This window comes from Callospermophilus lateralis, chromosome 2 (assembly GCF_048772815.1).
Source record: "Callospermophilus lateralis isolate mCalLat2 chromosome 2, mCalLat2.hap1, whole genome shotgun sequence".
Classification (NCBI taxonomy): Eukaryota; Metazoa; Chordata; class Mammalia; order Rodentia; family Sciuridae; genus Callospermophilus; species Callospermophilus lateralis.
This window is the reverse complement of record NC_135306.1, coordinates 151,263,379-151,291,055: the sequence shown is the minus strand read 5'-3', so window position 1 is coordinate 151,291,055 and position 27,677 is coordinate 151,263,379. Positions and strand designations below refer to the sequence as shown.

The window sequence follows — 27,677 nt, the reverse complement described above, 5'->3', positions numbered from 1 at the left end:
AAATATGTGATTGTAGAGCATTCAGATTTCAGATGATTGGATTAAAGATGCTCAACCAGTAAAATCTAGGCAAATGTTCCAAAATCCAAAAAACTCTAAAATCTGAAACATTCTGGTTCTAAACATTTTGGATAAGGGATATTCAATCTATATAACATATATAGGCAATATGTACATTAGTTTTGGTTTTGGAAAAAATAATAAAACCAGCCCACAAGTATTTGCTGGGCTGTTAAATAAGTTAAGCTCTAGAGCCAGACCGCTTATGTCTAAATCCCAGTTCCAAATTTCCTGTGTCATCTTTCACAATTTACCTAACTTCTCTGGGCCAAGTTCCTTTATTTATAAATGGAGGAGTACTAATAACATATTCACTGGGCATTTTAAGGATTACTAGATACTGAATGAAGGAATCTGAGATGGTGTCTGACCTAAAGTACTTCTCAATGAATGTTAGCTATAATTCTATCTAGTCTGGGCTTCCAAAAGTATATTTTTTCCTTGGGGGTGGGGAATATTTCATTTGGGAAATCCTGAATATATTCTTCCTCTGGGAAAGGCACAGGAAGCATGAGAATGTAGGTCTGAAGTCATAACCACATGTTTCATTTGGTGTTGGTCAGCAGTTTCTTGTTTGCTGGCTTTTCACCAAATCCTTGTTAGAATTCTGCAGTACTGGTGTTCTACAGAATACTCTTTGGTACTGAATAGTGCATTATAATCTGCAAAGCAGTTTTGTTTCCTTTTTTATTTCAGAAAAACTGTGTGAAGTGTTAAGTTTATGCTCCCATTTTATACAGGAGTTCAGAAGGATGGCAGAATGATAGAGGCCCATTTTGTGCTCTTAGCATTAAGCTCCTCCATACATCATCCAGTGTTAGGAGCCCTGTCCTAGATCCTAACTAACTGAAGCCACTCCTTTTAGATCTTGTACTTTTCTCAAGGTACAAAAGGTGGTTTTAGGTAGGAAATAGGTGATGGAGAGGAGTAGCATCCCTCAAATGCACACACTTACTCCACCCTCACTGAGGAAGATTAAGCACACACACAGAAGCTCAAGGGATTCATCCAAGCCTGTCCCAGCAGCTGGCCACCAAGGTAGTATTCTGAAGCCAGTGAACCACCCCCTTCCCAACAAAGACATCTACCAGCCTGTCTCCAGCACAGGGGGGATGAAGGTTCAGACTCCTGCCTTCCTTCCCAGCCTGCCATTCCTATCCCTGTAGGGGTCCTACACCCCTCTGACCACAGGAGGAGTGATAGGTATCACTCTGCTTTCTTCTGCCCCACCTCTACCTTTGATGTTCAGAAGTCTATGTCTAGGTGCCATGGTGAGGTCATTCTTGGGAGCTAATGGCAGGTCTATGTTGAGGTATTCTCCTGCCCTCACAGGGCCAAGGAGTCAGTAGAGGTGGAGAGGAGTCTCTGACACCTTTCATAAAACCATGAACACTCCCCAACATCTTCAAACCACAAAACAACAACAACAACAACAAAACAAACAAAAAACAGTACTTCCCATGATGAGAAATAGTTTTTATAAGGTAAAGTGGCCCTACATTCTGAATCTTACCTCTGCCGTTTACTAAGTTCTTCTATCTGTAAAATGAACATGATAAGCAATAATTTTAGAAATACTGAATAAACATCATGGGAAATCTGATAACAAGTTTAAACATTTATTAATCCTGCTTTTTCCCTTAGGCGCTGGGGACACAGGTATGAACCAGGCATGGTGCCTGTAACATCACATTGCTAAGTATATCAGGGGAGATTCTGAAAAAAGGTGAAAGAGGTGAGATGAGTGGTCTCCAGATAACAAAATCTTTATTTACTGCTCACTTGTATAGGTACAAGGTAAAACTGCACTATAAGTCCCTCTCTCCCTCAGGCTCAGCCTCCAATGTTATGGAGTGTCCAGCAGTGCCCTTGCCTTCAGAGATAGGACCACGTCTCCATAAAAGGGAACCTCTCTGAGTAGTAAGACAAGTACAAGACTAACCCTTACATTTGTACAGCATTTTACAGCTTATAAAACACTTAAAGGTGCTCATTTCCTCACCTTCATGACAACCCAGGAAGGGCACAGAGATCAAATATTACTATCTTTATTAAACAGATGAGGAAACCGAGGCTTAAAGGGCCTGACTTATACTGTTAGCAGTGATGAATTCGGACTAGACATAAGCCTGCCTGGGCTCTGCTCCGTCTTCCACACCACACAGCTTATCTGCCAATGCCCACGGGCTCAAGCCTTGCATAACTCAGGGCCAGCTCAGGGTCTAGGTGAAATGATCAAGTCTCCAGGAGGATGCCTTTGGAATCTCAGCTTCCTCCCACCTGAGGACCCAAGCCTCTAAGCACAGAAGGATGTAGCTGAGGTGTCTGTCATTAGCACTACAGACAGAATCAGAGCACTGCCCCCACGGCTGCAGTGTGTGTGGAGGGAGAATTGTGGTGTTGTCTGAAAGTAGAGGGGCCTGGGATTCCAATTTGAATGAGCGTGTTGTCTCATCATTTCCATCCTTCCCACCACCATTCAAACCAGGAAGTGTGCTGAGCTTCAGCATAAAGTATATATATCCATTAATTTTCCTTTGGGAATTCATACTATGAGAGAAACAGAGCCTTCTCATGGCAAGTGTTTTTAATGTATTGTCTCACTAAATCCCCACTGCAACCTGAGTGACAGTCACTGCCGGGTCAGCAGGCTGCCCCTCAACCTCAGTGGGAGCCATCAGTTCTGCCTCTCACACTGGGGGTGAGGGAGGTTTTCTGTGCTGGGTCAACAGGAGACTGTCCCTGGAGAAGGTAATACTCTTCTCTTCCTTCCACAGCCTAGAAGGCCCTTCTCCCTTCTCCAAATCCTGCCTGCTCTTAAAAACCCAATTCAACAACGTATGAGTGTGCTTTTTTGCCAACCTCCTGGCCAGAATTTATTATTATTAGTATTCTTGATAGTTGCCATTCTGACTGGCGTGAGACTTCCCTAATTGCTGGAGATGTTGAAAACTTTTTCATATTTTTGTTGGCCATTTGTGTTTTGCCTTTTGAGAAATGACTGTTTAGTTCTTTTTGCCCAACTGGGTTGTTTGTTTTTATTTTGGTTAAACTTTTTGAGCTCTTTATATATTCTGGATATTAATCCCCTGGCAGAGGAGTAGGAAAAATAAACAAACAAACAAACAAATCCCAACTCAATTCAAGTTTTCCTCTCCCAGGAAGTCCCCATCCTCCCAGCTCTGCTTTGAATGACTGTATTGTGGACTGCCTGTAGGTCATCATTTAGAAGTTAATTATTTATTGTCTTACAACTCTGCTTATAATACTTTCTTATGTTAGATTTTTCCCTTTTGTTCTGACTTTCCACAATTATATCTTAGGCTTCTCAGGGGTGACAGTAACTAGTTCACAATATTTTCTGTACTATATACAGCATGACTTCAGTATTTCATGCAGCTTCGGCAATGAACTCACATGAGTCTTCACCTATCCACCTACCATGAGCACACCAATACTGAGCTCCTTCAGTTTAGTTAATGCTATGATATGGACCACATGTCTCATGGGAGCAAAGATGGGCACAATGTAATGTGGCCAGGAGAGGAGTCACTCAGAAGAATCATCCTGAGAATGAGGGGAAGCTTGCCACATAAAAATGGAAACAGGCATTTGGGGAGAGGAAGTGGCATTTGCAAAGGCCAGAGAGTAAAAACTGTATCACTTGTTTATTCAAGAACCTGGGAGCCCCTCAGCGAGCCTGGAATACCAAGTTAAGGTAGATGAAGCCATGGGTAGAGATGAGGTTGTCCAGGTAGGTAGAGCCCTGATCCTGACAGGGGTTTGGACTTAGATAATAAAAGCTATAGGCATGGTTTTTGTTAACAAATTAAACAGTTCAAGATCAGCAAGTGCAACAGACCAAGAGATAAGAGAACTGAGTTCAAGACTGGTCCTTTCACTACATTAACTTAATATGTGGCTCAATCCCTCTGTGCCCCAAAGCTTCTTGTTTTTAAAGTAGAAAAGTGTTTCTTTAGGGTAGTTCTCAGGCTTTAGTGGGGACAGAGTCACCTGGGTAACTGATGCAAATATATCAATTATAAGGTCCCTGTTCTAGCCATCTGGAGTCAAAGGCAGGACCTGGGAATATACAGGAGCTCCTGAGATCACTCCGAGAACCAGTTGCCCCGATGGTCTCAGAAACACACAAGCCTAGCCAAACCCACCCTGTGAGGTCCTGCTCCAAGGAAGCCAAGGTCCTCTGGGCAACACAATGTTCTCCTCAAACCCCATGTTTAGAATACCTCCTAATACCACCCCTCTTAAAAATCCCAGTTGGAATTAAATCCTACACAACACACTGCAGTCTGTTTCTTTGTTCATCCACACTTTAAGTACTTTCCATGGGCTGGGCCATGGGATAGAGAATGGGTTCTCCCCTCAAGAGCTTAAATAATATAAAAAAACTCTGTCTTTTATGGAGTATCTCTAAAAGCAAAGAATTCATCATCGTGAGCCTGAGCGACCTCGATCCTAATCCTAATTTCTTCCTCTAGAAAATTACTTCATCTTCCTAGGCCACAAGCTTCTCATTGGTAAAATAGTGCACACTAATTGGGTTGGGTTGCTGTGAAAATTTGAGATGATGCTGTTTAATAAGAATAGGATTAAACTGGTACCTAGAAAATGATAATTTTTAATTAACATGTATTCCCCTATCCTGGAACCTGCAACATATCCATATTCCTCTGTTGACTTCACAGTCCTCTCCTACCCATCCCTGGTGGATTTATCCAAGTAGATTTTCAACTCCTCTGTTTCATGCTCCCTTCCTGCTGGTCAAAACCCTCATAAGAGGATCCTGGTGATCCTACCATGAATCCTCAGTGGGCAACATCACATATTAGAAAGGAACTTGGGTGAGGATGCTGGGATTGTGGCTCAGTGGTACGGTGCTTGCCTAGCACATTCAAGGTGCTGGATTTGATCCTCAGCACCACGTAAAGATAAAAATAATAAAATAAAGATATTCTATCCAACTACAACTAAAAAAAATGTGTGTGTGTGTGTGTGTGTGTGTGTGTGTGTATTTGTGTGTGTGTGGATGAAAGAAAGAAAGAAACTTGGGGGCTGAAATTTGTCTGGGAAGCAAAACTCATTATGTGACTTGGTCAGAATATTTAACATCTCTGAGATTCCAGTTCTTCATTTGTAAAACTGAGATATCTTCTACCTCATAAGATTCCATAGCAAACCCATTTTAAAAATGGATAAAGAATATGAATAGACATTTATCCAAATAAGATATATAAGTGGCCAAAAAGCCCATGAAAAAAAATGCTCAACATCACTGGCCATCAGGGAAATGCAAATCAAAACCACAGTGAGACGCCACTTCACACCCACTGAGATGGCTATTCTGAAAAGGACAGGCAATAATAGGTATTAATGAGGACACAGAGAAACCAGAACCCTCACACATAGAGGGTGGGAATGTTAAATGGTACTGCTGCTTTGGAAAACAATCTGACAGATCCTCAAAAAAGACTGAAAACACAGAATTCTACTTCTAGTTATACTCAAACATATGTCCATGCAAAAACATACACAAATATTTTAGAAGTATTATTTGTAACCACAAAAAGCAGAAACCACCCAAATGCCTCTAAGCTGATGAATAGATAAACAAAATATGCTCTAACCATACAACAGAATATTATTTAACCATAAAAAGGAATGAAGTAATGATACATACTACAACACAGATGAAACACTATGCTAAGTGAAAGAAGTCATTCATAAGTGACAATATGTTATATGATTTCATTTATATGGAATATCTAATAGACATAAACCTATAGAGATAGAAAGTAGATTACTGGTTGCCAGAAATTGGGGGTAGTGGAGGGGAAATGGAGAATGACTGATAATATATGTAGGGTTTCATTATGAGGCAATGAAAATGTTCTAAAATTGTTTGTGGTGATGGCTGCACAACTCTTGTGAACACACTAGAGATCAGTGAATCATTTACTTTTCATGGTGAATTATATAGTACATAAATTAAATCTCAATAAACTGTTGTATTTTAAAACATTTGTAAGGAGCTAAGCCTACTGACCGGCATGCAATGAGGACTCAATAAATGTTAAATTTATTATTGTATCACTTCCTTTCTGGATGCCATCCTAACTTTGGCTAGAATCACATCAAACACCAATACTGTAGAAGGGCAGAGGACCCTTTTCATACTCAGTAGAGGGTCCTAAAGGCTAAAAATCCCAAGATTAAAAGTCTTCCTCTAATATTCAGATAACTAAATATCTACCTGTTAGTCAGAAAATAATGGTTTACATTTATTGAACATTTATTGTGTGCCCCGTACTTTACAACTATTTTTCTCACAAGAACCATATTAGGCTATCATATTATTATTGCTATTTAATAAATGAAGAAATCAAGACTTAGGTTATGTAACTTTAACAAATCACAGTGACAGTCAATGACTGAGTGAGTTTCTTCAATTCCAAGGTGTTTATTCTTTTTTCTATGTGATTACATGGCTTTATTATGTCTTTCTTTTATTTACTTACATTTTGCACACATAGTTTATGACTCACACAGCCTGATTTCCCTTTTCCTCCTTGTTTTCTAGTAATGTCTGGTTTATATCAAGTTAGCTGATACTTCCTCTCACATAGTCTTGTGTCTTCTCAGATTTTTTTCATGTGCATACTCTTAAATTCAGCAGGTGCTCAATAAATACTGCTTTAGCAAATGGATGTTAAGCCCATCTCCCCAGGAAGAAAATAGCTTCTTGAAGGATAGACACTGTATATCCTAGATCTCCTTAGCCTTCATACAGGGAAGGCACTCATGGTCACTGATGCTGGCCTTGGCGTGAGGACCAGCCCCTACTTGAAAATGGTTCTTTCCATGGACTGGAAGCATTCTCCTTAGGAAGAGGAGCCTGCTCACCCCATCATCACTGCATCCAGTTCAACACAGGGCTGGCACACAGTAGAAGCTCAGAAAAGGTTTGATGAATTAGAGGGAAGATGGGTCAGCACTGGAGACATGTGAAGGGACCTAAGCCCACCTTATCTCACTCCTTAAAAAGGAAGGAGAAACTGGAAAGTTTGTCAAGGAAATTGAAGAAGATAGGTTGCTGACCTCACGTGTGGCCCCAGACAGTCAGTGTGACATCCTCTTCGGACCAGGACCCTTCTTTTGACCACAGAGCCAGTTGTGGCTTTCCAGGGACCAGGTTTCACTTTCACAAAGGTGAGGCAAACTCCTAAGAATTTGTTATTCTGTTATCTATAGATCCATAATTCTTCTTGAACTTCCTCTACTTCCCACCTCTCCCAACTCTGAGTAATAACTTGCTCAGAGATTTCCGGGCCCTTCTGATTTGTCCTACAATTATCCTGAACTACTCCTCTCCCCATACTGTGCATCATCCTAACCACTGGGGTATTTTTTTGGCTCCAGAGACCCTCTGGGACAGGCCAACAGCAAGCGGAAGGAGCCTGCCCTCTCTGCCTCTTGGCTGCTACCTGGTTGATCCAACTCGTCCCTCAATACTACCCATCTCTGCACCTGCTTGTCTCTCTTCTGCCTTCTCTTCAAGATGTTAAAAACTTGCAATAAAAAACAAATACAAAATGCTGTAATTAATAGCCAATTCCAAGCCAACCCAGCATCTCTACTAATAAACCTCAACACTTGCAAAAAGAACAATAAATTCTCCCCCTCTCTGGTTCTGAGGTGGTCTCTTTTATATACTCTGTGTGTGTGTGTGTATGTATGTGGGTAAGTGTGTCTACATATATATTTATTTTCCTTTATTTCCCATCTAGGGAGGGGCAGAATAATGAACTGCGTGCGTCAGGGAAGATGAATCTGAGATACTAGGGAGCAGTGCAGTAAAAAGATTAAAGTGTTATTATTGTTGGTTTTTTTTCCCCCATGGTCCATTGTGACAGCTCGACCGTCATCTGTAAAAAATGTCTCAGCGAGAGATAATCATCGGAAACTCAATAAAGCGTCAGGGGGAGCCTCAGCCCCCATCAATCACTGGGTGCCTGGAAAATTTCAGCCCTCTGTCTCCCTTCCTGCTATCCATATAAATGTCTCTAATATATTTTGTGTGGTGTGTGGGACCCATCCCTGATTTGGAACTTTTGATGAAAAAATATTTATACACAAAATATGTAAATCAGTTAAAAATCACAAGACTAGTTCTTAGCCACCCCATCACACATTTTCTTATTTTTATAAATGCATCAAATTTATTCTTTTTAATAAAACATGTCAATGGGTCTATCTCCCTCTCCTAGGAGATGTGTGTGTGTGTATATATATATATATATATATATATATATATATATATATGTATATGTATATATATATATATATATTTTTTTTTTTAAGAGCTAAAGGATGGAAACAATTAACCTAACTGGCTGATACATTTAATATTGAAGTTGACCAAAATGCTGATGAAGTGACAGTACATTGTTCATTGTCGTGGTGACTCTGTGGTGGCTGGCACTGCTGACAGATGACATGTAGAACCACTGGCCCTGGCTGTGCAACAAGGCTCTGAGTGGGCCTGGATAAGGGTGTAGAAGAGGTAGGGACACTATTAAAAATAACTTGCACAAACAGCTTTTGGCCCGAGATTACAAAGCCTGTGGACAAGCCAGAGGTTCTTGGCAGAGTTAGTGAGGGACATATGCAGGCTCACATGGTTGTGGGGTTCTATTCAAGAACAGGGGATAATACTGTTGCATTTGACATCACTGCTGTGCTTCAGTTTCCTTCAGTGCCCACACTTTGGGGTTGCCATGAACATACAGGATCAACAACTGTCACTTGCTGCTGCTGTGGCCAGTGGCCTCATGACCACCTCTCCTGCTTCTCTATCCTGGAAGGAGTTGGTCCTACAGCATTCTATCCTGTAGGATCTTTGAGGCTCATCTCTGTCTAAAGGGCAAAGTCCAAGCATCAATGATCTGGCTCATCTACTAATGCTGCATCTTTATGGCTCATCACTGTCTAAAACAGAACTTTTGCTGTATAAATGCTGCACCCTAACACATGCAACTACCAGCCAGAAACATCATAACTTTTTTATTTCCACTTCTGAGAGTTTTGGACATAGTATTCCCATTGTCCACTTAGATTCATCCACAGCTATCTAGCAACCCCCATGCAGTTACTTAAAAACTTTTGTTGATTTTGAGGCTCAAGTATTATTTTATTTCCTAGTGTATCAGCCAGAGTTTCTTTTCTCTGAAGTTATGACAGTACTTTTATCTGCACCTCTGAATGAATCCCTGTGAAATATTATCTTGGTCATGTCTTCAGTCTTTATTATGAATTGCTATTCTTTCTAGTATTTTACATATGATGATGCCTTGTATTTTCTCAAGTGCTTTCTTAAGTATGTTGATTCTTATAACAAGCCTATGATGAAGAAAATATTCTCTATAGATGAGAAAACAAGCCCAGAGAAAGAATTGCCCAAGGTCACACAATTAGGTAATGGCTAAGCCACTTCTTGGACTCTAATTAACAGTTGGCTCTTTGAGAAGAATTGTTTGCTAGAATGAAAAAGTATTTGAATGGCTCTGCCAAAGATGCTGAATGAAATTTCAAAGAGTGGACTGGGGATATGGCTCAGTAATACAGCACTTGCCTGGCATGCACATGGCCTTGGGGTTCAACCCCCAGTACCACAAAAAAAAAAAAAAAAAAAAAAAAAAAAGCTAAGCAGAAGATGATGAGAATGCAAAAACAGGGGCTTATATTAATGGAATTCCTTCTATGTTCTATCTCAATAAAAACCTTGTTTTATAAAGAGAAAACAAAACTTCTGAGAACTATAGAATACTGTTCCAGGTGTCATACCTATTAAGTGTTGTTGTTCTTTCTTTCTTTCTTTCTTTTTTTGTACTGAGAATTAAACTCAGGGGAGTTTTGCCACTGAGATAGATCCTCAGTCCTTTTTATTTTGAGACAGGGTCTCGCTAAGTTGCCAAGGCTGGTGTCAAACTTGTGATCCTCCTGCCTCAGCCTCCTGAGTAGCTGGGATTACAGGCATGACCCACTGTGCTGGTCTATTTAGTGTACTACACACCCACAATGCCATGACTTAAGCACATAGCCTCCCTAAGAGGGAAGCTTAAAGTGACAAATAAGAACTCTTCTAGAGAAGTGATCAGATGAGTTTTTTAAAGCAATTGTGTAAGACAGCAACTAGTACCTGTAATCTAGATAGTGCTACTCCAAAGAGTAGGAGCCTGGCAGAAATGCGAAATCTCTGGTCTACCCCAGACTCACTGAATCAGAATCTCTCTGGTAGTGGGAAGGGCAGGAATCTGTGTTTTTGTTTTTATTTTATTTTATATTTTAAATAAGCTCTCTAAGAGATTCCTATTTCCTTGGGAGCCTCAGGATTCCCATCTCAGTTTGTGCTCTCCAGAGACATCCTTCTCTCCGCTGTGCCTGGGTAAAGCTGGATATACAGTGGTTAACTTATACACTGGGTGGCTAACTTAATCTGAGTAGATGAGTTAGTCAGGTGAGACCACTTCTAAACATGTCCCAGGGAGGGAGAGAAATATTACAGTACAGAGTGCAGTTCCATTACCGCCAGTGGGGACTCCTAGCCACCTCCTGAATTCCTGGGCACTTGTCCACTGTTTTGTGATGCGCCAGCTTGCACCGTCCTGTCCCCCATCTGAAGACAAGAGATGGGGAGGTCAGCTGGAGCAGGCCAGGACCTGCAGCCTCTGGAGCTGTGGGAAGGGGGCTCTTGGATGGGTGGGTTTGGCCTTGGTAGGTCCAACCTGGCAAGCCAGGCACTCTACACTCAGAAGGGCCTGTGCCAACCCAGTTCTGCACAACTCCTCTTTATTCAGCTGTCACTTGGAGCTGAGAGGAGAAGCTGATTTATGGCCTGCTCTGGCCACGTTTCTGCTGTGTTTTATTGTTTTAATTGTACATATGAGAGGAACTCAGAGTACTCGCTTGCATTTCTGACAGCCCCAGACACTAGATGTTTATAACAGTTACTTACAAGCAGCCAGCGGCATCCCCGGCTGGGCGACTTGTTTACTGTTATCACTAATTTATTGCTACCTCCACCTGAGGATTGGAGCTCACCACCCACACCAGCCACAAGTGGAACTCTCTTAGAGTGGGCATGGGTGGGGTTCAAGGCATTGCAGGGAATTTTTCCAGAATTAGGGAACAAGCTGGCAGGTGATCTCCATGTTCCTTTCACATCTGTCCCATCTTACATGCCTCTGCTCAAGCAATATCATCTGCTTTAAATACCTTTCTCCTTTTTTCCCTCTCTTCTTCAACCCCAAAATCCAACTCAAAATCCCACTTCTTATAAGTCCATTACTTGCTCTGATGTGGTACAGAGAGCTTTTAGAACCTTAGAAATCACAGTGCTGACAGGAACCTTAGAGATCATAATACAGTGACTCAAGGCAAGATTCCCCTTTACAGAATCCCTGATAGGCAGAAATGGGCCTGTTACCCCTTGAAGAGTTAGTTGCTTACTAACTCCTAAGCAGGCTTCTTGCCTTATACTGATCCAAAATCCTCTCCCAAAGAGAAATGCTTCATTAACTATCACTGTGTGTTAAATACATGTGATTATCCCTAATTGTTGTAACAACCCTATAAAATGGGAAGATTGAAAAATCAAGGACTTAATAAGTCTTTTGCTCAAAATTACACAGCCAGTCAGTGGCAGAGCTTAGATGAAACACAACTGACTGGTGGTAAAGCCTAACCTTTATCCAGGTCGCCACAGTACCCCTAAAGAACCACTCTGAAGGCTGAAGAGAATGGAAAGCACAATCAGGTCAAGGAGATTTCTATACCAAGCAGGAAGACTGACCTCTATCTATAAAAACCAACCTTGACAAAAGTGAAAGAGCCCATGAGGTACTATGTCGAGCAGGCTTCATTCTAAGGAGCAGTTCTCATGTGACAGGGGGAAGGTTTCCCTAGGCATGCCTCTGAAAGGAGGGCAAAGACCTTTCTTCTTAGGCTGTGATTGTTCTGAGCAAGCAGGACAGATACAAAGTATCTCTGATACCTTTTAGTTTCCTGACCTGAATGCTCTTTTCTCCTCTGAATGAGGAACTTGTTTTCCTACTCTCTCATTTTAAATCTTTTCCTTGGGCAATTCAGTTACATCTATTACGTTAACTTCCAAGCAAGTACTGGTGCCTTCTAAATCTCTATCTCCTGCTAAATTACTCTGTAGAGCTCTAGACCCACACACCCAACTGTTCACCCAAATCAGAAACTGAGATGCTACCACAGGTGCCTCCTTTTCCATCAATTCTCGCAATCCAGTGGGCACCCAACCTCCTCCTCATATCTTCCTAACAACTACTTTCTCCACTCCCAAAGATCACCTGTAGGAGCCACCAGAATTTTTAAGTGCATTTGGAGGGTGGGGCATGGCAGACATCTCATCAGATTGTCAGAGGGGTTCATCATCCCCAAAAGGTCAAGAACTATTATTAATCTCTGTCCTCCAAGTCCTCCTCTACCCTGTCAACATAGTCCATCTAAAATGTAAATATGAATTCAATATTTCTTTGCTTAAAATCCTTTAATGACCTTCAGAGGCCAGTGTGAACTCCCTCCAGCTGCCATATAAGGTCTTTCCTATGTATAATACCCATCTCTTACTTCTTGTTTTCCTAAAAACTGTGGCAGATGATGCTACATGCTTTCACCCCCTCATCCCACCCCATGTCTCCACATGTGTTGTTCCCTTTGCCCAGAAGGTCCATCCTTCTTAGCTGGCCTATCAATCTTCAACTCATCCGTAAGACTCAATTCAAAGTCACTTACCCTGTGACACATCCCAGACAGCAGCCTGCTCTCAGAAATAGCTCACCACTATCTCTATCAGCGCTGCCTACATCCTCTGTGCAGCTATCTTTGCACTTACCACTCTGTTCTGTGATTCCTTGTTCATAGGTCCATCTTCTTACTTGACTGGGAGTACCGCTCAGGGGCTAAACCATGTATGTTCATTTAGACATTCCCAGCATCTGGCCCAGTGCCTGACACTCAATAAATGCATGCTGAATTATAAGTACATGGAATTAATAAGCATTTACAACTGTACAGCTCTTTATAATTCATACATCTTATATTTTTCTCTTGATCTTCACAACAGTACTGAAAAGGTAGACAGGAATGTCTTCCTGAGGGTTGAGGAGGTTCATGGAACTATTTATCAGAAATTTAGTGAACTCAATGGACTTTGACAATGACTCTATGCTCCAAAAGAGAAGGACTGACTAGCCATCATGACCTGTGATTTTCTTGTGATGCTTAGACAGAGGATAAGGGAAATGTGCCTCTTGTTCTACTTTACCCTCTCCTCACACATCCCCACAAGTCCAGTAACTTCCCACAAAAAAGTCAATCCAATCCAAAGAAAAGAGAACCTCAGGATTCTAATATTTCTGTCTATTTCATCAAGGCATGGTGCCTTGCTCACAGCAGGCAGGCAATGAACAGTTGAAGGGAAGAAAGAAATGAGGTATCTTTATAGAAAAAGGGTTAAAAAGAACTAAAGATTTAGGTTGAAAAGGAATGAGAGAAGAGCCCTGACACAATTCTTGAAGACTGCCATTATCCAGATCCCAGAGCTAGAAAGCAGAGCACATGAAGTTGGAGACCAGTGCAAATCCAAACTGATATCACAGAAAATAAGAGGAACTGCCAAACTGTGGCAGACAGAGGTAATCTGGAATTTTATTAAAAGGAAAGAAAGAAAAGAAAAGAAAAGAAAGAAAGAAAAGGAAGGAAGGAAGAGAGAGAGAGAGAGAGAGAGAGAGAGAGAGAGAGAGAGAGAGAGAGAGAGAGAGAAGGGTAGATCTTGCAAGCTACAGACAGGTGAGTTTATCAATGATTCTTGACAAAATTCTGGAATGTATTTTTTTTATGATCTTGAAACTTTACTTATAAAGTAATACTTATATAAACTTATATATACTTATATAAACTTATATAAACTTATATAAACTTTAGTTATATATTATATTCCCTGTTTGAGATTAGAATGTATCTTTTATTATCAGTTTTTAACACTTAGGTATTACTGGCACCAGGATATGCCAGAATAACTTAATTTTCTTTGGAGCCACATCAATGTTTACAGCAGCACAATTCACAGTAGCTAAATTGTGAAACCAACCTAGATGCCCTTCAGTAGATGAGTGGATAAAAAAAAATGTGGTATATATACACAATGGAATATTATTCAGCATTAAAAGAGAATAAAATCATGGCATTTAGGTGTAGATATTATGCTAAGTGAAGCCAATCCCCCCCAAAACCAAATGTCAAATGTTTCCTCTGGTATATGGATGTTGATCCATAATGGGGATGGAGAGCAGAGCATGGGAGGAATAGAGGAACTTTAGATAGGGTAAAGGGAAAGGGAGGGGGGGATGGGGATAGGATAGATGGTGGAATGAGATGGACATCATTACCCTAAGTACATGTACAAAGACACTAATGGTATGACTGTGACTCTACTTTGTGTAGAGACATGAAAAACTGTGTTCTATATGTACACTATGAATTGAAATGCATTCTGCTATCACGTATAACGAATTAGAATAAATAAATAATTTTTTTAAAAAAGAAACGCTTATTTGGGTAAAAAAATAAGACAAATGCTAGACATATTTTTATTTTAGCAAGCAATCTGAGAAAATCTCTTATAATTTCATGACAAAATGGAGGAACAGAGAATGGAAAAGAATTATAGCTGTGAATGTAGAATAACACATCAAAATTGTCCTGAATGTGTGTTCTAGGACTCTAGTAGTTAATAGCCTTCATAAACATTTTAATCTGAAAAAGTACATAACGGCAGAGATCTTGTTTAACTTGTCAACGTCTAAAACAGTGCCAGTACACAGACATATGATCAATAAATGGTTTTGAATAAAAAATCCACAGAGAGCCTATTCACTAAATTTGCAGAGCTACAAAATTTGAGTTAATATTTTCATCTGTATTTCATGAGGAAAATGATAGCCTTTTCTAATATTTTTGTTGACTGTCTACCTACCTTATGTAGGCTGGCTGGAATAAGAGCTAAAAAGAATGCAGAGTTAGACTAAAGGGAAAAATACATACAAAGAAAAGAAAATGTTATAAGAAAAGCAAAGAAAAGATCAGATCTAGAACAGGGTTGGAAACTATTGCTTATGGGCCAAATCCTGCCTGCTGCCTATTTTTGTAAATAAAGATTTATTGAAACACACACAATGCCCTTTAGTTTGTACACTGTGCATGTTTTCTCCTGTCTTAAATGGCTGAGCTGAGAAGTCACAACCAAGACCAACTGGTCAACAAAGCTTAAAATGTTTACTATTTGACTCTTTCCAGAAATAATATGTTGAATATGAGCATAACTTTGGAGAGAAATATTAGAATACAAAGCTACAAAATCTGCAGGTTGTGGAAACCAATGTGACAGCAGAAGTTGGACTGATAGACTCATAGCCCTAAGATTCTGTGAAATAAAAAATTTCCTGGCCTGGCATGATGGTACATGCCTGCAGCTCAGGAGGCTGAGGTGGGTGGATTGCAAGTTCAAAGCCATCCTGTCTCAAAATAAAAAATTAATCGAGCTGGGGATGTAGCTCAGTGGTAGAGTGCTTGCCTTGCATCCACAAGGCTATGGGTTTCATCCCTGGTACAACAACAACAACAACAACAGCAGCAGCAAAAATTCCTGAACACTGCTAGAATCCTAAGAGCAAATAAGAAGGTACTCAAAGAATCCCCTCCCTCCTTCCTGGTTCTGCCTTCTCACAAATGCTCCTCCTTGATTTTTGGTGTGAGCAAAAAAAAGATCTTGCAGGTGAAGAGGTTGAAGGAGTGCTAGGTTTGAGTGAGGAAAAGTTCAGCCCATAAGTTGAGTCTCCACATATTAGGCAACAAATATAGGGCTAGTTTGGTACTCCCAAAATTCTCCTGTTTGAAACATAAAATGAATATAATTCCTCCAGCTCAGTGGAAAATCCAAGGGGGCACAGGTCACGGCCTGCACATGGAACTGTCAGATGAAGAGAGCAGTAAAGTAACCATAGAACAGGCCAAAATTTAGGGAACATTCAAAAAAGCAGCTGAGGGCAGGCTGTGATTATTGACTATAACAGGGAAGTCTTGTGGAAGATGTCACCTCTGCACTGAAACCTTGACAGAAAGACCAGGTTTAGAGAAATAGAGAGGTAGAGAGATGGGGAAGGATGACTTCACATTTCACATGGGCAGCAGTGCCCTGATGTTCTTGGACACTCCTTCATGCCACTGACTTGAGAAACTTTCAGGAGCAGTAGTAACTTTCCTGCTGTGGGCCACACATACCCATGTCAGTCTGATGGTCTCACTGACAGCTCTGGGGTCTGAATGCATTGCTCTCCTTGTCTAACTCTCCCCCAGGATTCAGGTTGACCCTCAGACAGTCAGCAAGGATGTCTGTTCTCCTGGTATCACTGCCAAATCTAAAGCAGCCCCTACTGTGCTGCTCTACTCCTGGAAGTTTCAAAGGAATCTCAGTCTCTCTGAAAGAGCCAGAACAATTGGCAGGAAGCGGGGACAGTCTGCACAACCAAAAACTCAAATGTAAAACACTCATTTTTGTCTGCAGCCAAAGCAACCTATCTTCTCAACTCCATTTTGTGCAATGTGGACTGACATGCCCAGGTGCCTTCCAACATATAGGTGACCAAGTCCTGGCACATCACCTCTTCTGTTCCAACTATCACCCACACAACATCCCAGAAGAGGCACTCACAATGACCCCATTTTATAAGCACAGACATTAAGGCACAAAGAAGGTTCACTATTTTTCCTAGATCACACAGTAAAGCAAGGGGCCAATCCCAGAACTGGGATTGTACATATCGAAAAAGAATTATTCAGTTCAGTATTTAGGGACTTCTGAGGTTGAGGAAACCAATAAGGCTGTTTTCTAGTTCTTGGGCAGGATAAGTCTGCAGGAAGTAAAAGATGAGCAAATATATAGTTCGTGAAGTTATTTAAATCTGCTCTACTGTCCACTCTTCTCAGGCTGCCCAGTTGAGGCACTTTCAGAAGAACACCAGGTGAAATGTGCCACAATTAGGTGATGAACTCAGGCTTTTGTTTCCTTTTCCAATCTTTTGAGGTGATTAAATTACAGAGCCAGAGGAACTGTGAAGGGCATGTATTCCAAGTCCTTTGAGTTATCCATGGGTTCCCAGAGATAAGGGACTTGCAGAGTTGCTGGTAGTGCTGGCACAAAGCAAGATTGGTGGAAGCCATGGGAGAGAGCTCCCAGAGCAAAGGGTAGCCCATGCTTACCTTCCAAAGAATGGATTCCTTGGTCCTTGGCAGTCTTGTAAACACTGCTGAAATCATCTCCAAGATTTGGGTCAGCCCCAGCAGCAAGCAGGACCTGCACCACACTGGAAGAAACCAGAAAGACAGAAGTATCAAAAGCAGTAAAGGCTCACGAGGCAGATTCAGATCTGGAAGCATGTTTGGGGACTAAGTCTGTCTCTGCTCGTGTGAGTGGTACAGAGGAAAGAACACAAACTCTGGGAGTATAAAAGACAACGCAGGAAAATAGGTTTTGAAACTTATCGGTAAGAGGTTTGGGACAAATTACTTAACACCTTCCTAAGGTCCAATTTCATAAGTATGGGTTACAAACTTATTCATTCAACAAATACTTATCAAATGCCTACTATGTCTTAGTCACTATCCTAGATGCTGGGGTCCATGCTCATATGAGGCTGACAGTCTGCTGGGAAGAAAATTGCAAAGCATAAAATTAAAGTAAAGTGTGATAAAGATTGTGATGAGAGAAATACTATGTGCAGAAAAGGGGGAAAGGGGAGGGAATCAAGGAAGGCCTCCAAGCAGAATGTCACCAAGAGAGCGAACAGGGATTTCCAGCGCTTGCTGCACGCTCGCCCCCCCCCCCCCCATCAATTTGAACTAAACTATTATCCATCTGTGAAAATAGATTTCACAGAAGATGAAAAAAAAAACAGGTGAAATATTACAGGACCTAAGTATAGCAGAAAAATAAGAAACACACTGAAGGTAGGAAGATCAGTTTTACTTTACTCCTGTCACCCACTCCCAAATTGAGGCAGCACAGAATGGACATATATCTTTCATGTGTGGGAAGGAAAGGAAACTGAGAACTGGTCATTACCTTGAACCCTGAAACCACTCCCTCTACTGTGAAATTCAGTACCATACAGTCCCCATGGCTCCAGACTCCAAGGCCAATACCTCAGGAAAAGTCTTCACGCCCCGATGCCAAGCCAAGTAACATAGTCCCAGGCTCTAAGTCTGTCCTGCCACAGACAGGGTTTGACCTATGCATGGCCAAGCCAACCTCAGCAGCCCCAGGCTTCAGAGCAGCCCCAGCACCAGGATAGCTCCCACAGACTCAAGCACTAGGCGCACCTTGCAGATTCATTATCCAGGATTGAGCTGGACCCCAAGAACTTGGACTTCTGGCCTGCTCTAGCACCCTTAGAGCCTTAGTCATCAGGTGGGCAGTGTGAGACCCGCACTCCATGCTTTCTTAGTACAAGGATAGCCCCTGCAGCTCCAGGCTCCAGCTGGTTCATACAGCCAAAAGCTTCAGGCCTATCTCAGTACCAGTAGACACAAGTACCAAGCTTTCCCAATCTCAGTCTGGTCCCTACAGACCCACACTCCAGGCTGGTCTCTGAAGCCCCACACTCCAGTAGATCCAGAATGCAGACCTAGCACTAGCCTAGCCCCAACAGATCCAGGTTCTAGGACTACCCTTGTGGACCTAGGTTCCCCTAAAGTCCCAGGACCTAGATCAGTCTTCACAGACCTAGCCTCTAGGTTAGCACCTGCACACCCAGGCTCCAGAACAACATCCATGATTCCAGGCTTTAAAACAGACTCAGTAGACCCAGACTCCATACTTTTCCAGCACCATACCAATCCTAGATTATAGGCTGTTCCCCATGGACCTAGACTCCAGTGGATCCAAGTCTAGGCCTGCTCTAGGACAAACCCTTTAGATTCCAGGAATCAGGCTGAATCCCATGGACTCAGACCCTGTGGATCCAGGTGCCAGGTTCATTCCAGTGGCAGGCCAGCCCTTGCAGATTTAGGCTCCAGATCCACCCCAGTACAAGGTCAGTCCTTGTGGACCCAGGTTTTCAGGCTAGGCCATGTAGATAGAGGCTCCAGGCCCAACCAACTGACCTTGGTGTCAGGCCTACACACTTACTCAGACTCCATGTCACCCTGCCTGTGGGCTCCAACAACAAGCCCACCATAGACTGCACAGGATGGCCTGCCCAGAATCTCTGGAAGAGTTGATTAGAGAAGGGCTTTTATAGAAAAAGCCAGTCTTTAAGATTGAAGTTACTCCTTACATCTTTCAAATGTACAGCCAGCAGGTTGAGGCTGCAAACTCAGTGATATAGTGCTTGCCTTGTATGTGTGAGGCACTAGGTTAGATCTTTAGCACCACATAAAAATAAATAAATAAATAAAGCAAAGGTATTTTAAAAAATGTGCAGCCACCAATTCGTGGCCATAAGGATCAGGAACAATCAGGAAAATGTGACCATCATCAAACAACAAAATAAAGGAACAGTAAGTAATCCTACAGGAGTAGAGATTCATGATCTGCCTGGCAAAGAATTTAAAATAAATATTTTAGGAACCTCAATAAAAATCAAGAAGATAGAATGTATTTTCTCTTCTAAACTTGTTAATTTTGTTCAGAGAAACAAACCAGTGAAATAGAAAATGATCAAAATAAAAAATGTCACTCACATTGAAATTTTAAATAGCCAAATCTGGAGCTGAAAAATACAATGAATAGAATGAAATGGAAAATGCAACACAGGGTACCAGCAACAAAATGGATCAAGCATAAGAAAGAATCTATTAGCTTAAAAAAGAGAAAAAAGAAAGGATGAAGAAAGTTTAAAGAATTTATGGGAAGGCATCAAAAGAGCCAAATTATAATAGTTCAAGAAGGAGAAAAAATAGACAAAGTGGGTAGAAAGCCCATTTAAAGAAATAACAGGACTAGGGATGTAGCTCAGTGGAAGAGCACTTGTCTACCAAGTGCGAAGCCCTGGGTCAATCCTAACACTGAAATTAAGAATTAAAAAAGGCAAAGACAGGATCTTGAAAGCAGTAAGAGAAGAGGCAGTATACAATAAGGCTAACAGCAGAGTTTTTGGCCAAATCCTTGCAGGTCACAAGAACAGTGGTGAAGTAAAAGTAAAAGAAAACAAACAAACAAACAAACAAAACAAAAAAAACCCCATGAAACTTCCTTCAAAGAAAAAACTATCAATGAAAAATACCATACTCAGCAAAGCTGTACTTAAGATATGAAGGTGAGTTAAAGATTTTTTCAGACAAACAAAAGCTGATTTAGTATGTCATCACCTGACCTGTCTTATAAGAAATGCTAAATTCTTATTCAAATTGAATTGAATTCAAATTGAAAAAGAAAAATGCTAATAAGTAACACAAAAACATATGAGGTATAAAACTCATTGGTAAAAATAAGTATACAAATTCAAAATAATACTGCAATGGTGATGTTTAAATTACTAATATCTTTAGTATGAAAGTTAAAAGACAAACTATTAAAAAACAATTATAAATTTAAGGGATACACAATATAAAAAGATGTCAATTGCGACATCAAAACCAAAATATATGTGGGGGTGTGTGGGATAAAAGCTCAGGGTTTTTGTATATGAGCAAAGTTAAGTTGTAATCAGCTCAAACAGCCTGTTATGAAAAGCCTAATGGTAACCACAAAGCAAAAACCTATAGTAGATACACAAAAGATAGAAAATATTAAAGAAAATCACACAATCACAAAAAATACAGCAAGAGACGAAGAAAGGCACAAAGATCTACAAAACAACCAGGAAAAAAAGAAAAAAGAAAAGAAAACCAAGTGGCAAGTAAGTCTTTACCTATCAAGAATTATCTTGAATGTAGATAGATCAAATTCTCCAATCGAAAGACAAAGAGTGACTAAATAGATTAAAAAACAAAACCTAAGCATATGATGTCTACAAGAGACTTACTTCACCTGAGGAAAACACAGAGTGAAGGTGTGAGGGATGTAAAAAGATAGTTCATGCAAATAAAAATCAGAAGATAGCAGGAACAGCTATGTTTATAACAGATAAAATGCATTTTAAGCTGAAATCTGTAAAAAGAGGCAAAGAAAGTTATTATATAATGATAAAGGGGTCAGTTAATCAAAAGGTTTAACCATTATAAATACATATGCACCCAACATCAAAGACCTGTGTAATAAAACAACTATTAACAGAACTAAAGGGAGAGAGAAACTATAATATAATAATAGGAGGGGACTTAAAATACCTCACTTTTAGCCACTGATAGATCATCATTGAGATAATCAATATAAAAACACTGAATTTAAACGACACTTTATACCAAATAGACCTAACAAATTAAACAGAACATTCCATCTAATAGTAACAGGATACACACTGTTCTAAAAGTGCACACAGAACATTATCTAGGCTTAAATCAAACCAAGTATCTTTGTGGATACAGACCAAGGAGAGGGATAGTTGGGCCAAATGGTGGTTCCATTTCCAATCTTCGAAGGAATCTCCATACTGCTTTCCATATTGGCTGCATCAATTTGCAGACCTACCAGCAGTGTATAAGTGTACCTTTTTTCCCACATCCTCACCAATACTTATTGTTGTCTGTATTCTTAATAGCAGCTGTTCTGACTGGAGTGAGATGAAATCTTAAAGTAGTTTTGATTTGCTTTTCTCTAAGTGCTAGTGATAGTGAACATTTTTTCATATATTTGTTGACTGATTACATATCATCTTCTGAGAAGTGTCTGTTCAGGTCCATGGCCATTTATTGGTTGGGTTATTTGTTTTTTTGGTGTTTAGCTTTTTGAGTTCTTTACATACCCTAGTGCTCTATCTGATGTGTGAGGGGTAAAAATTTGCTCCCAAGATGTAGGCTCTCTATTTACCTCAGGGATTGTTTCTTTTGTTGAAAAGAAACTTTTTAGTCTAAATCTATCCGATTTATTGATTCTTGATTTTAATTCTTGCACTACAGGAGTCTTATTAAGGAAGTTGGGGCCTAATCCAACATGATGGAGATTAGGGCATACTTTTTAAACAGCATACTACAGGGACACAGCCACATCAATGTGTATAGCAGCACAATTCACAATAGCTAAATTGTGGAACCAACCTAGATGCCCTTTAATAGATGAATGGATTAAAAAAATGTGGCATATATACACAATGGAATATTACTCAGCAATAAAAGAGAATAAAATAATAGCATTTGCAGGTAAATGGATGGAGTTAGAGAAGATAATGTTAAGTGAAGTTAGCAATCCCAAAAAACCAAATGCTGAAGGTTTTCTTTGATATAAGAAGGCTGATTCATAGTGGGATAGGGAGAGGGACCATGTGAAGAATAGATGAACTCCATATAGGGCAGAGGAAGGGGGCATGGGTTATTAATGATGGTGGAATATGATGATCATCATTATCCAATGTACAGGTATGAAGACATGAATTGGTGTGAACATACTTTGCATACAACCAGAGATATGAAAAATTGTGCTCTATATGTATAACATGAATATAATGCCTTCCATTATATATATAAATTTATATGTATAATGTTATATATAAATTTAAAAAAAATTAATTTTAAAAAAATCTATAAAATTCAACAGAAAAAAAAAGTATCTTTTTGGACCATAATGGTATAAGCCTAGAAATCAGTAACAGGAGAAAATTTCAGAAAATTCATGAATACAAGATGAATCAAACAATATGTTCCTGAATAACCAATGGTTCAATAAAAAAATTAAAAGGGAAATTAGAAACTATCTTGAGACAAATGAGAATAAATGAGATGCAGCCAAAGCAGTTCCAAGAGTGAAGCTAATAAGTAATAAATATGCTCACTGAAAGAAGAGAAAGATTTCAAATAAACAAACTAACATCATACCTCAAGGATCTACAAAAACAACAAATTAAGCCAAAGTTAGAAGAAAGGAAATAATAAAGACTGGGAGGAGGGGGAGTAAATGAAATACAAACTGGAAAAATGACAGAAAAAGTCAATGAAATGAAGAGTTGTGTTATGGTTTGGATGTGAGATGTCTCCCAGAAGCTCATGTGTGAGACAATGCAAGAAGGTTCAGAGGAGAAATGATTGGGTTCTAAGAGTTTTAGCCAATCAGTGATTTAATCCCCTGATAGGGATTAACTGAGTGGTAACTGAAATGGTAGGGTATGGCTGGAGTAGGTGGGAATTAGGGCGTAGCTTTGGTGTATATATTTGTATCCAGGGATGGAGTCTCTCCTTCTTGATCACCATGGTGTGAGCTGCTTCCCTTTGCTACCCTCTTCCTCCATGATGTTCAGCCTCATCTCCAGCCCTGAGGAATGAAGCCAGCCTTCTACAGAGCAATACCTTGAAACTGTGAGCTTTCAAATAAACTTCCTCCTCTATGGTTGTTCTGGTCAAATCTTTTAGTCACAACAGCAAAAAAGCTGACTAAAACAAATTGGAAAAGACAAGTAAAATAGATAATCTAAGAAAAAAGGGAGAACACTCATATAAATAAAACCAGAAATAAAAGAGGAGACATTATAACTGATGCCACAGAAACACAAAGGATCCTAAGAGATGACTACGGATAATTATACACCAACAAACTGGATAGCCTAAGAGAAACAGATAAATTTTAGGCATATTCTACCTATGAAGACTTAATCATAAAGAAATAGAAAATTGGAACTGACTAAAAACAAGATCACTGAATCAGTAATACGAAGTCTCCCATTGAAGAAAAGCCCAGAACTTGATAGCTTCATTACCAAATTCTACCAAATATTTGAAGAAGAATTAATACCAATAATTTCTAAACTCTTCCAAGATCTGAACAAGAAGGAATATTTCCAAACTCATTTTATGTGACCTACATTACTCTGACACCAAAGCCAGAGAAGGTTACTTACATAAGAAAATTACAGGCCAATATCCCTGATGAACATAGAAATAAAAATTCTTCATAAAATAACAATTAAATTCAACAGCACATTAAAAGGATTGTTTATATGACCAAGTGGGATTTATCCCAGGAATACAAGGAGCGCTTAACATGCACAAATCTATATAGGTAATATATCACACTGACAGAATGAAAGACAATACCTACCTATATATACTCATCTAAATAGGTAAACAAAAGGCATTTGAAAAATTCAACATTCTTTCATGATAAAAGCTCTAACAAAATAGGAACAGAAGGAATGTACCTAAACACAATAAAAGCCAGGTATGAAAAACCCATAACTAGCATCATAGTCAAACACTGAGAAAGTTTTTCCTTTAAGATCAGCAACAAGACAAGGATGCTTATTCTCACCATTCCATTCAACACAGTACAGAAAGTCCTAGCTACACCAATCAGGAAAGAGAAAGAAATAAAAGGCACTCAAATTGGAAAGAATTTAAATTGTCTGTTTGAAGATTACAGGATTGTATATTCGGAAAACCCTAAAGATTCCTCAGGAAAAAAAAATTGTTAGAACTAATAAATGAATTCAGTAAAGTTGCAAGATATAAAATCAATATATAATCAGTAAAATTTCTATACACTAACACCCATATGAAAAAGAAATCAAGAAAATGATCCCATTTACAATAGGTATAAAAAATAAAATACTTAGGAATAAATTTAAGGACATGAAAGAATTATATATTGAAACCTATAAAACACTGATGGAAGAAATGGAAGACACAAATAAAAGGAAAGAAATACGGTATTCACGGATTGGAAAAATTAATATGTTTAAAATGTCCATCCTATTCAGTGAACTACAGATTCAATGTAATCCCTATCAAAATTTCAATGACATTTTTCACAGAGATAGAAAAAAATAGTCCTAAAATTTGTGTAGAACCACAAAATACCCTGAATAGTCAAAGCACTCTTGAGCAAAAAAAAAAAAAAAAACAAAGCTGGAGATAGATTACAAAGCTATAGTGAAAAAAACAGAATGGTACTGGCACAAAAACAGACACAGAGACTAATGGAGTAGATAAAGAGCCTAGAAATAAATCCACACATTTATGGACAATTGACTTTCAACAAAGGTGCCAAGAACACACAATGGGGAAAGGACAATCTCTTCAATGAATACTGTTGGAAAAACAGAGTATCCACAAACAGAATGAAAAGATATTCTTGTCCGAAAACATATAAAAACATCAACTTAAAATGGATTAAGCAAGGGACTGGAGTTGTGGCTCAGTGGCAGAGCACTTGCCTAGCATGTGTGAGGCTCTGGGTTCAATCCTCAGCACTGCTTATAAATAAATAAATAAAATAAAAGATCCATTTACAACTAAAAAATATTTTTTAAAAAATGGATTAAGCAAAACCTAATAATTTGATAAGACTTGAAACTATGAAACTACCAAAGGAAAACACAGAGGACAAGCTCCATGACATTGGTCTGGGAAATGATTTTTTTATATGACCTTAGAAACACAGGCAACAAAACCAAAAATAGAAAAATTGAATTACATCAAACTAAAAAGCTACTGCACAGCAAAGAAAACAACTGACAGAGTAAATGGACAACCTATAGAATGGGTGAAAACATTTTAAAACCATACATCTGATTAAAAAAAATCTAATATCTAAAACATATACAGAACTCAACTCAATAGCAAGATATAACCCAATTAAAAATGGGCAAAAGACCAGAATAGATTTTTCTCCAAAGAAAACAAACAAATAATCAACAGGCATATGAAAAAAATGTTCAACACTACTAATCTTCAAGAAAAAGCAAATTAAAATTTACTGAGATATTACCTCACCCATGTTATAATGACTATTATCAAAAAGATAAAAGAAAAATGTTGGCAAGGATATTGATAAAGGGAACCTGTGAACCCTGCTGGTGGGAATGTCAATGAATAGTCAATTATGGAAAACATGGAGATTCCTCAAAAACTAGAAACAGAACAACCACGAGATAGCAGTCCTATTACTGGGTATATACCCAAGGGAAATGAAATCAGTATTTGAGAAGATACCTGTACTCCTATAGTTACAAGAGCTAAGATATAGAATCAACCTAAGAGTCCATCAGCAAATGAATGGATAAAGAAAATGTGGTGTATATGTATTGCCATTCCGCCTTTAATAAGAAAATCCTGTCATTTGTGACAGGGTGAATCTGGAGGACTTAATGTCAAGAGAAAACAAGCCAGGCACAGGGGAAAAGCACCACGTGATCTTATACATGAAATCTAAAACAAACCTATAGAAGCAGTACAGAATGGTGGTTCCCAGAAGCTGGGGCTAGGGGAGGGAGGTTTGAGAGATGTTGGTCAAAGGATACAAAATTTCATTCAGATAGTTGAAATAAGTTCAAGAGATCTTATGATGTAACACATATACAAAATGGTGAGATAATAACAATGTATTAACCCTTGAAAACTGCTGAGTAAATCATTAATGTTCCTACCACACACACACACAAAATGGCAAGTAGGTACATTAATACACGTTAATTAGCTCAATTTAACCATTCTACAATATAAACATATTTTAGAACATGTTATGCATAATAAATAATTTTGGTCAATTAAAAAAAAAATGAGTAGCCAGGTGCCTTCAGTCCCAGATACTCAGGAGGCTGAGGCTGGAGGATCACTTGAGCCCAGAGCCCAAGACTTCCAGGGTAGCCTGGACTACATTGTGAGACCTTTTTATTCCCTCACTACATCTACCACCCCCCCTAGCAAAAAATAAAATAAAATAAAAATAAAGAAAGAAACAAATGGAAGGAAAGCCTCTCAGAGGAAGAGATCTTTAAGACTTGAAGCAGCTAGCCAGAATAGGAAGGGAGTAAAGTGGAAGGACACAATACATCCTGGAGGCAAAAGATCACAATGCTTTACTGAAGAGTTGAGAGGATAAGGATAACAGTGGGAGAGGAAGGCAGAAGTGACAAGATCATATATGTTTTCTTCCTCATTACAAAAAAAAGTATATATTTTTAAAAATTCAGACCATATTACAAGATCAAAATTAAAAATTGAAGGTCTCCCCTTTTATCCATTTCCTTAATCTAAATTCCAAGAGTAACTACTATTTATAGTTTGGTGGATTTCTTCCCAAACCTTTGCAATTAGAAAAAAAAAAAAAAAAAAAAAATCACTCCAGTGGCTTTCTGAGAATGGACCGTAAGAACTAAAACCAAAGGCAGAGACTCCATGGGGTTATAGCACTTGGCCTAAGAAGTGTTCCATGTATGTAGCTTCCCTTTTTTTTTCTTGTATTATGTAATGTTCCTGCTAATACTTTCTTTTTCTCCCCTCTCAAATAAAAAAAGAGTTCATGTACACTATAATAAACCATAAAATATTGATAACCCAAAGAAAGTGTTTTAGACTACATAACATCCTTCTAATTTTTCAATGAATATTTATTTACAAAAATGGGATCATGTATAAACTTTCTCTCT

General features: G+C 39.2%; 1 protein-coding gene across 3 annotated transcripts in view; it reads right to left on the bottom strand.

Annotated features, from left to right (window-relative positions):
* The window catches only part of Clpb (ClpB family mitochondrial disaggregase), a 142,276-nt gene that overhangs the window by 70,218 nt on the left and 44,381 nt on the right, over window positions 1–27,677 (bottom strand). For all 3 annotated transcript variants that reach the window (XR_013090402.1, XM_076846695.1, XM_076846697.1), the window contains exon 4: window positions 17,425–17,528. Coding sequence is in view for 2 of the 3 variants with exons in the window: in XM_076846695.1 (XP_076702810.1) it covers window positions 17,425–17,528 (104 nt within the window). In the remaining variant the exon portion in view is untranslated. The remainder of the gene's footprint in view (window positions 1–17,424; window positions 17,529–27,677) is intronic.